This window comes from Electrophorus electricus, chromosome 3, assembly GCF_041902795.1.
Source record: "Electrophorus electricus isolate QZ-2024a chromosome 3, ASM4190279v1, whole genome shotgun sequence".
In the NCBI taxonomy this organism is placed as follows: Eukaryota; Metazoa; Chordata; class Actinopteri; order Gymnotiformes; family Gymnotidae; genus Electrophorus; species Electrophorus electricus.
This window is the reverse complement of record NC_137499.1, coordinates 13,118,951-13,128,942: the sequence shown is the minus strand read 5'-3', so window position 1 is coordinate 13,128,942 and position 9,992 is coordinate 13,118,951. Positions and strand designations below refer to the sequence as shown.

General features: G+C 44.6%; 1 protein-coding gene across 3 annotated transcripts in view; it reads right to left on the bottom strand.

The window, feature by feature from the left end:
* The window catches only part of spega (striated muscle enriched protein kinase a), a 35,010-nt gene that overhangs the window by 1,455 nt on the left and 23,563 nt on the right, over positions 1-9,992 (bottom strand). For all 3 annotated transcript variants that reach the window (XM_081710413.1, XM_081710414.1, XM_081710415.1), the window contains 20 exons: positions 9,542-9,647; positions 9,228-9,428; positions 9,057-9,114; positions 8,833-8,910; positions 7,062-7,234; positions 6,945-6,971; positions 6,678-6,827; positions 6,507-6,549; positions 6,327-6,395; positions 3,964-6,241; positions 3,604-3,744; positions 3,377-3,493; positions 3,121-3,288; positions 2,711-2,833; positions 2,448-2,615; positions 1,555-2,296; positions 1,156-1,395; positions 758-981; positions 440-515; positions 54-203 (listed from right to left, as the gene is read on the bottom strand). In XM_081710413.1, the coding sequence (XP_081566539.1) occupies positions 54-203; positions 440-515; positions 758-981; positions 1,156-1,395; positions 1,555-2,296; positions 2,448-2,615; positions 2,711-2,833; positions 3,121-3,288; positions 3,377-3,493; positions 3,604-3,744; positions 3,964-6,241; positions 6,327-6,395; positions 6,507-6,549; positions 6,678-6,827; positions 6,945-6,971; positions 7,062-7,234; positions 8,833-8,910; positions 9,057-9,114; positions 9,228-9,428; positions 9,542-9,647 (5,332 nt within the window). The remainder of the gene's footprint in view (positions 1-53; positions 204-439; positions 516-757; positions 982-1,155; positions 1,396-1,554; positions 2,297-2,447; positions 2,616-2,710; positions 2,834-3,120; positions 3,289-3,376; positions 3,494-3,603; positions 3,745-3,963; positions 6,242-6,326; positions 6,396-6,506; positions 6,550-6,677; positions 6,828-6,944; positions 6,972-7,061; positions 7,235-8,832; positions 8,911-9,056; positions 9,115-9,227; positions 9,429-9,541; positions 9,648-9,992) is intronic.

The window sequence follows — 9,992 nt, the reverse complement described above, 5'->3', positions numbered from 1 at the left end:
GATGGCCATTCACAGTCATCTCTAAAGGGGAGCGTCAGCGGATTCACCCTCACCATGGATAGCCGTTTAGCGTCTTCTTGAGGAAAGCCAAGGCACTTTGGGAAACGTTGGGGTAGAGCCTGGTCGGGTCAAACTTTGCTGCGTGTGTTTTGGTCTCTGTCTGCTGTGGGTCTTTCTCTTGGAATGGCAGCCTGCCGCTAAGCCTTTACACACAGTGACAACGAGTCAGACACGGTTCAGACAGACAATAATAGCCAACGGCTGAGCTCATCCTTAATCTTTGCTCGTCAACTAATTCAGTATGGCATGTTAATTATGGGCACATTAATTGTTATTAAGACAAACTGTCATTGTAGCATCAGCAGTAAATAATGAATTTCTCTGGCTGTCTGTGAACTGTACACCTATGCAGCAGTGAATCTGAATACCTCCTACTCACATAACATAGGTGAGAACTCCTAAACTCCACACATCTGCTGGAGGTCCGACGACGTCTCCCTTCAACATCTCAGGAGCTGTAGCGTAGGAGAGGGTGGTCACAGATAAGACTCCAGTCTCTTATGCACACACAAACATTTCACAATGATGCAAACACACTGTTCTCAGGTATAGACATATTTCTCAACGAGTCCAGACAGGGGATGAAGAATATTCCAAACTCATTATGCAGTGTTTTGATTAAAACTGCTGCAGTAAACCACAATCCACATCTCCACAATCCCTGTCTGTCAAACCAAAACAAAAGTGCAGTACTTGCCCATATATTCCAGAGTTCCCAGATCTCGGCTGTAGTGCTGCAGGGAGAGGGGGTTGAAACTTTGAGCGCTACCAAAGTCTAGAATCTTAATGACATTGGTGCGGGTCACCATAATGTTATCTGGCCTGATGTCCATGTGGAGAATTCGGCAACTGTGCAGATAGTCCAGACCTTGGAGGATCTGGACAACATAGCCTGCCACATCGTCTTCCGAGTAACGGAACCTAGAGAGAAGAAATATATTCTTACAGATCGTCTAACACGCTTTCAGTTAGCAGACATGTTTACACACAGACACAAAGATACAAAGGCACACATGCACACACACTCACATGCGTGTGCACACACAAGCACACACACACACACACACACACACACACACACACACACACACTCACCTGTCGCTAAGGCTGTAAAGGATCTCCTTGCCCATGCAGTGCTCTGTAATGAGAACCAGGTAGCGAGGTGTGACGTACGCTTCATGTAATGCCATGATTTTCTCATTGTGAAGGGACTTCAAGATCTCATATTCCCGCATCACTGTTTGCTTGGTCTCTTGATCATAGGACACAATCTTAGCCATGAACATTTTCCCAGTGGCATTTTCCCGACAGTCCCGTATCACACCAAATCGACCTCTAAAAAAAAAAAAAATATATATATATATATATATATATATATATATATATATAAAAGGGAAAAAAGAGAAGAAGATGAGGTTTTTTTTGTTCAATCATTCAATCATGCCAGAATAAGTATTGTTTTACTGTATTTACAACTTTATCAATTTCTCTCACCTAGCTCTTTCATCCAGAAATGTGTATGGTTTCTGTGGAACTCCCTGTCTCAAGATGGTCTCACTTTTGGTGGAAGGGGTCACCCTCCCCGTGGGGGTCTCTGTCCCGGGCGAGGCTGTGCTGTCCCCAATAGGACTGATGCTGTTCGTTAGAACCACAGGCGCAACAGGGGCTGGAACCGTTTGAACACTGGTGGCTGGTATGTAATTTGGGAGAGGAGAACTGAGTCGACCCACTGAGAGAGGAGCTGTATACGACCTCTGGGGCACTGACTGGACTTGCGTGATGGGGGGAACCACATTTATGGGGCTGTTTGGTTTGGTAGGGACCAAAGGAGGGATGGACCTGACCTTGGGCGGCAATTGGGTGACAGTGACCACTGGATCGGTGCTAATGGTGAGGTTAGGCCATGCCTTGGCATCCTTTGGGACAGGGCTGACGTGAGTGGGTGAGCGGGGTGATAGTGCAGTCTGGGGGTCAGAACTGGAGGAGAGTGGTTCAGGTGCAGTATTCGTAGCGGTCTTCCGCCAGGGGGCTGTGGCTGCGCTGGTCTGCAGGGGCCCATGAGAGGCTGGGACGGACGCCACCACAGACACTGGGACAGAGGGACTGTGCACGGCTGGCTGCGCCAGTGTTCCAGCAGCGGTGTTGGCATGGGGAGGCAGGGCTACAGGAGGCGGAGCTACAGGAGGCGGAGCTACAGGAGTCATTGGTCCTCCTGCGGGAGGGGGAAGGGTGCCTGCTGTGAACAGATAAGCTCACCTTGCAATACATTGCATCTCTCGCTAATTAGGAAAACAACAGCCAAATGGAACAATGCTGTGAGTGACGAAACCTATGGCAACAACCAGGAATTCTCCCTGAGCATACCAGAGCTACTGTTTGGCTCATACCTGGGATGTGACTGATGTCGACCCTCTCTGAGACACTGCTGTAGGGGCCCTGTCCTGCTTTGTTCACACATGCCACACGGAAACGGAAGGTTGAGGCCCTCGGGAGCTCGGTGACATTGTAGTAACAATCAGCAATCCCAGCAGCCACGACCAGCCAGCCTGGGTCACCTGGGAAAGGTCACATGTTGTTTTGAACAAAATGACGGTTTGTCTCTACTAGAGCATCACCACGCTTAGGATGAAATGGGGGAAAATGACGCTACCTTCACTTCTCCTCTCCAGCGTGTACGTGCAGGGGGATTTGCTCTCTGCTGGTTTCCACACAACCAGCGCCGTGTTGTTATATATCTGAGGAATCTCGGGGGTCCCTGGGCATTTTGGAACATCTGGATCAGATCATATAAGGGAGCATAAACATACGCTTGGGTTACTGAACTGGAAAACACAAAATAGTTTAATGAAGGTAATGAGTTTAGATTTACTTAAAAAGCTGCAGGCTGTCTGGCACATGTTTAATAACAACTGATGGGTTTGTTGAAACTGGCCAACATGGCAACAGAAATAGATACTGAGCTCATTAAGAGTTTTGGTTCAGAATAATTTGCAAGAGTGTTACAGCACATTTTAGTGTGACTTCTTTCCTATGAGAAATGAACACTGTGCTTAAACTTACGAGCTAAGGTTAAAATGCAGGACGTGGTGGCAGAGCCCAAGTTATTTGTGGCCACACACTCATAAAGTCCAGCATCTTTCTGGCTTGTGTTTATAATCATCAAGAGGTGCCGTCCATCTGGGCTGGCCATCATGTTCATTCTGTCATCAGTCTCTAAAAGTTTCTTGTCTAAAGACATAAGGAAACATGCCTTAACAACTACAGGCATCTAAAGTTGTCAACACAGAAAAAGCAGGATGAGTCAAAAAGAACTTACCTTTCATCCACACAGTGCTTGGATGGGGACTACCAGCTGGGAGACAAGTCAGGGTGATTGGCTCGCCATCCAAAAGAATGTGGTCCTTCAGTTTGATATGGAATACTGGGGGGAAATCTAACAAAACAAACAAACAAACAAAAACACAAACAAAACAAAAAGTTGCCCCATATGCATTTTTAGAAGCATGTGACGCTAAAACAGCATGATGGTCATAATGTCCATACCAGAGGCAGATGGAGTGTACTGCTGCGCAGACTGGTCTTCTACAGGGGTGGAGGGACTGCTTGGCTTGGATGGTGTTTTGTCTCTTTTCCCTCTTGACAAGCCCCACCTGTCCCACCTAGACCTGCAGTCTCTCTCGTGGGCTGTGACCAACAAACATCAACCTAATTACAAGTAGTGCTTTCCAATCATTGTTTATACCAATCAAGAAATCAGAAGCCTTGCATAATAATCACCACATTATAGAATGTATTTTGTTTATATATAGTACTCAGGGTAGTTATGTACCGTATTGTGTATAGAAAATGAAAGAATATGATCTTAAATCATGCTTATTACATAGAAACAAAAGCAACACGTACTTTGCGATGATTTTGTAGACTGAGTGCTGGATGTGGAGTCTAGTGACTCTTTGGATGCAGTGCAGGAAGTCTGTGAGGATAACTGGTTCTCAGGAACAGCCATCTTCTTTAAACCAATGCTTTTGGACTGGGAATGTCGGAGTCGTGAAAGCAGGGGCGTCCTCTTTCCCTCGTCCTTGGCTCCTTTTCCTATGTTTCTCTCTTCAGAGTGACTTCGGTTTAATAAAGAATCGGAGAACTTTGATTCAGACTTCTTGCGCATTGCTAGAATTGGTGAATCACTGACTTTTTGGATGTCCTGTATCTCCTCATCTTTTGGGAGCTCCGCACTCACTTCTGACTGTACTACTTTACTGTCTTTCCTTTCCTGTGACTTGTTATGTATTCGGTCAGACATACCCAAGACCTTTGACTCAAATCTGCGCCGCATTGCAAGGACTGGTGAGTCAGCTACCTTTTTGTGCTCCACTTCTTGACAATTTCTTTCACTGTGCTTATCTTCAGTCTCTGCTGCTCTTTTATCCAGGGACTTACTTCGCCCCAGAGCCCAGGTCACTCTTCGTCTGGAAGCAGAAGAATCTGAGTTTTCCTCGTTTGGCATTTCCTCTTTTTTGTAATTTTTTTTCACACGCAAAGAGAGCCTACCAATTAGTCCGAGGCCAGGATCCTTGTCCACTTCCCGAAGGTCTTGGAATGACTTTGACTTCTCCTGCAGTCCTCTTGACACAAACTCCAGTGGTGCACCAGTTGGACCAGGTCGGTAAACCTCTTCACCTGTCCTCCGTGGAAGAACAGGGGATTTTTCCTCTAGTCTTGGTTTGGTTAAACGCTTCAAGCTCCGTGTTAGAGATGATTCTCGCTTCTTAAACCTCGCTTCAAAGACTTCCTCTGAATCAATGTCTTTTATATCGGTTCTGAGAGTTGGAGAAGAAATAGACATGCTGGCAAAGACAGCGAGGTGTTCTGTGCTTGTTTCTTGCTCTGAGATCTTCGAGGTTGGTATATGTTTACCTGAAGGATCATACTTAGCATTTGGCTGTACTGTGCTTGAATCATATGAGGATATGTCATGTGACAAACTGTATTCAGGAAGTCTATGACTTTCATTTGTGGGTAAAGGAGACCTGAGCTCTTCCATCTTGTCAATTTTCTTAATATTGTGCTGTAACAAACGAGGAGAGAGAGGTTCTCTTGTTTTCTCCTCTTCTCCTGTTACCTGTTGTTCTTCCAGGTTTGGAGAAGACACTCCTTCAGTATGCTCTATTGGAAGCTCAGGTGGAGCTTCCAGCTTGGTCTGCTCTGGAACTGCAGGTACAGATGACTCTTTGTGCAGCTTGGACTGTCCAGCCTCAGCTGATGGGATTTCAAGAGGTGCTCCGGACCTTCTGCGAAGGGACACAGGTTCTGTCTCAACTTGGCTGAGGGAGATGCTCTTCCGGAATGCCTGGGTCTTGGGTGGGCTCTCTCCGGGTCTGTCAGCAGAGGAGGTACACGCCAAGCCACCCAATCGGAGTGTCCGCAAGTTGCAGTCTAGCGTCTGAGACTTCTTTTCCTCATCCATGCCCAGAGTCTCAAACAGGGGACCACGAAGCCCACTCAACTTCTTATCCATGCAGCCCCCTCTGATCAGTCTGTGTCTCAGGAGCTCCAGTTTCAGGGCGTAGTCCTCTTGGCTTGGCTTCCCCGGGCTGGGACTATTGCTCCGTTGCGGTAAGTCCATGGACGCTGCCTTTTTCATGCTCTTCTGTCCTTCGTCCAAAGGCATGTGGGAAGCAGCTCCTTCCATGGGTGTGATGTGGAGAAGAAGGGCGCTGTCAGCAGAACTTCCCCTGCGCATTAAACGCCTCCTGGGTTTGGTCGATGCCTGCTCCGCCTCCATGCTCGAGCCTTTCCGCAGGGCCAGCTCAGCCTGCTCAGTCCCATCTGCAGCCTCTATGCGTTCCTCCATGCCGTCTTCCCCATCAGACAGCACGTGGTGCTCGCTTTCCTCATTCTCGCGGAGGTTTCGCTGTGGGACTTTGGCTGCTCCCACTGAGACAGTGTCATCTTCGTGGATCTCGTTGAGAGACATGCGGGACCCCGAGAACATCATCGTGAGAGGCATGGGAACGAACGGCAGCTCGTCAATATCCTCGTCGGAGTCGGATGACGACGACACAGGTGGAGAGCCCTCCTTAACGCTCCTCGGCACAGCGAGAGACACGCGGCTGCATGAGTCATTGAGCAGCTCTGAGATGGAACTCATCATCATTTTAGATTTATAGCTGATGAGTGAACGCTGGGATGGACAGAGATGTTGATGAGGACATTTTAAGTGAGAATTAGCAACTTATTTTTAACGACAGTAGAGGTTTCCAGGTTACCTGCCATTTCGACCTGGCCAGCACATGCTTGTGCAACGATGTGTTGATACTCTTTCCCTTTGTTAGAGTCTTGGGAGAGAAACATTGTGATGGTTTTGAAGAGAAGCAAAGCTACTGCTGATGAATCGAAACGAATATAAATACATTGGTAGATATTCTTGCACACTGATACTTGCGTACATTGAACCATGGATGGTGAAGACATTCTGCCACATCAGGCCTCCTGGGAAAAGACAAAAATATGCATGACACTTCTTATACAAGGAAATGTCAACTATTGACATTTTAAATTATTTACATTTAAATATATTTTTGGTAATGAAATATATTATTGGTAATGTAAGCACTCACAATCTGTCTGTCACAAGAAGCTTAATAACGAATCCTTTGGCCTCTCGGCACTCTGCAAACATACTCTCCTCAAACGCTACGTTAGAGTTCCTGATGTTGAGCAGTGTGTGACGGTCATTTTCCCCAGCAAACGGAGAGACCCCAGTGAGGCTGCCGTGAACAAACACTGCTGAACTATGGTGGATTTCATTCCATTCAAATTCATACTGACAATCAGACTGATTCCATGTCTGTAAAAGCAGCTGACTACAGATGAGATACACCTACCACAAGTAAGTTATAACTCCCACTGGCCTATGAAAAAAAAAAGGTAAACAGATTTAAGGAGAGCAAATGAAAAGCTCATAAAGTAATCAAAATAGTCGATGTGATATGGCTTTATACCAAATATCTGTGGCTTTGGAGACGGGTGTTTGGTTGACAATTTCAGGGGCGATGTATTCCGGAGTCCCATATGTGCAGTACTGGGCTTCATTTGGAGTGAGTTTACGAGCATTCCCAAAATCACAAATCTTGATCTGGTCACTCCTCCGGTCTGCCATGAGGATGTTTTCAGGCTGGAATTCATAAGCAGTGATGTAAATGTGTATAAACACCCACAGACACACAGAGTACAGAGTTCCTTCATCAGTTATGTAAGTACTTTGCTTACACAGCTGATGAAGAACCTTTGCCTGAAAAGGTACTTGCAAAGTGCTTGCAAAGCTGATGAAGGACCTTGGCCTGAAACATCCTGTTTCTCCCTATACTTCAATACAATTTTGAATATCTCTATAGTCTCTACAGTAATTACCTGAAATCTTCTTTGAAGATGTATAGAAGTGCATCTCAATAAATTAGAATATCATCAAAAAGTTAAGATATAAAGTCAGTAATTCAATTCAAAAAGTGAAACTCGTATATTATGTAGATTCATTACAGACAGCGTGATCTATTTCAAGCGTTTATTTATTTTACTGTTGATGATTATGGCCTACAGCCAATAAAAACCCAAGTCAGTATCTCAGAAAATGAGAATATTGCGAAAAAGTTCAATATTGTAGACTCATGGTGTCACACTCTAATCAGCTAATCAACACAAAACACCTGCAAAGGTTTCCTAACCCCTCAGTCTGCTTCAGTAGGCTACACAATCATGGGGAAGACTGCTGACTTGACAGTTGTTCAGAAGAAGGCAGTCATTGAAACCCTCCACAAGTAGGGTTCACAGAGTCCAAAGGTCATTGCTGTTCACAGAGTGCTGTATCCAAGCAAAAAGTGCACAAGCAACAGGGATAACCACAGCCTTGAAAGGATTGTCAAGAAAAGGTGATTCAAGAATTTTGGGCAGATTCACAAGGAGTGGACTGCTGCTGGAGTCGGTGCTTCAAGAACCACCACACACAGACGTATCCAGGACGTGGCCTACAACTGTCGCATTCCTTGTGTCAAGCCACTCATGACCCAGAGACGTCAGAAGCATCTTACCTGGACCAAGGAGAAAAAAGACTGGACTGTAGCACAGTGGTCCAAAGTCCTGTTTTAAAATGAAAGTAAATTTTGGAAATCATTTGGAAATCAAGGTCCCAGAGTCTGGAGGAAGAGTGGAGGCACACAATCCAAGCTGCTTGAGGTCTAGTGTGAAGTTTCCACAATCAGTGATGGTTTGGGAAGCCATGTCATCTGTTGGTGTTGGTCCACTGTGTTATATCAAGTCCAAAGTCAGCGCAGCCGTCTCCAGGACATTTTAGAGCACTTCATGCTTCCCTCTGCTGACAAGTTTTATGGACTTGGCACCTGACCACACTGCCAAAAGTGCATATACTATACATGCTTTTCAGTAAGCCAACATTTATGTATTAAAAATCATTTTTTGAATTGGTCTTATATAATATTCAAATTTTCTGAGATACTGACTTTTGGGTTTTCATTGGCTGTAGGCCATAATCAACAACATTAAAAGAAATAAACGCTTTAAATAGTTTTTGATGATATTCTAATTTATTGAGATGCGCCTGTGTGTGTGTGTGTGTGTGTGTGTGTGTGTGTGTGTGTGTATGTGTGTGTGTGTGTATGTGTATATATATATATATATATATATATATATATATATATATATATATATATATTTTTATTTTTTATTTTTTTTTTTCCCCCAGTTTTTGATCCACTTTACCTTTATATCCAAATGAATAATGTCATTCTGATGCAGATACATGATCCCCTCTAGAATCTGCCATATGCAAGACCGGATCTGCAAGATATACACTGGTTTGTTTGTTTTTTTGGTTTTTTTTGGGTCGTCATCATGCAAGTTGCATTTACATTTACACAAGTTGCACTGATTCACTGAACAAAGTTGCACTGATTCACTGAACACACTTTAAGAGTTTAACCAACCTCAGTCTCCAAGATGGTGGTCTTCTTCATCAGTCTTTCCAAAAGTTCCTCACGACACCTTTATAGCAGCAGTAAAGGAAGCTAATAAAGCCATCCCTTGACTTTAGAAAGTGATGCAGTAATGAAACTAAATGAATGACAAGCACAACAGCAACCCCAGAGCAAGGATACAGCTCTGTGATGATGACCACGACATTCTTCTTCTCAAACGCATCATGGAAGTAGAGGATCCGTTCGTGGTCTACTCCAGACAGCAGCTCCACTTCTCTCAAGGCAGCACTCTTCCCTTTCACTCGTGTGGAGATAAACTTCGCTGCGTACTCCAGCTTTCCGTTTTTCTGGGTAACCCGTTTAACATATGAAAACGCCCCCCTGCACAAATCCCGCCGTTATTAAGCACAGCTTCTAGAAGCAGACGCAACGCATATCTGGTGGGTTTTAAACAAACTCCTGCCAAGCGCCAAGAAGGTCACGGTTGTGCACACCTGCCAATTTCCTTGTGGATGTCGTAGTAATCTGTTAGTCTGCGCATCCTTCTCAGAATAGCACCTTTGTCTTCCAGATGTTCACCTTTCTCCTCGACCTGTTTTTCTGTAGATCAGAAATTCAACATGAAACTATTAGAATTTCACATTAAAATACTGTAATTAATGCACTTGTGAAAAAAGAAAGCAGATTATAATATAGACAAGAGATTTTGAATGCCATTTCTAAAGGGTAGGTTATATTCACTGATCACTAATAACCCTTCTAATCAAGATGGGGACCATGGGACTCCTGGAACTGAAGAATAATCATGGTTCTAATGGTTCCTGATACCACCCACTCAGCAACCATTCAGTGCTGTGGTTTCTCTGTTGTCTTGATCAAAGCTTGTAAAAATATTAATGCATTGTAAAAAAGAATAATCCATCCTGTTTGATCGATGTTCTACCA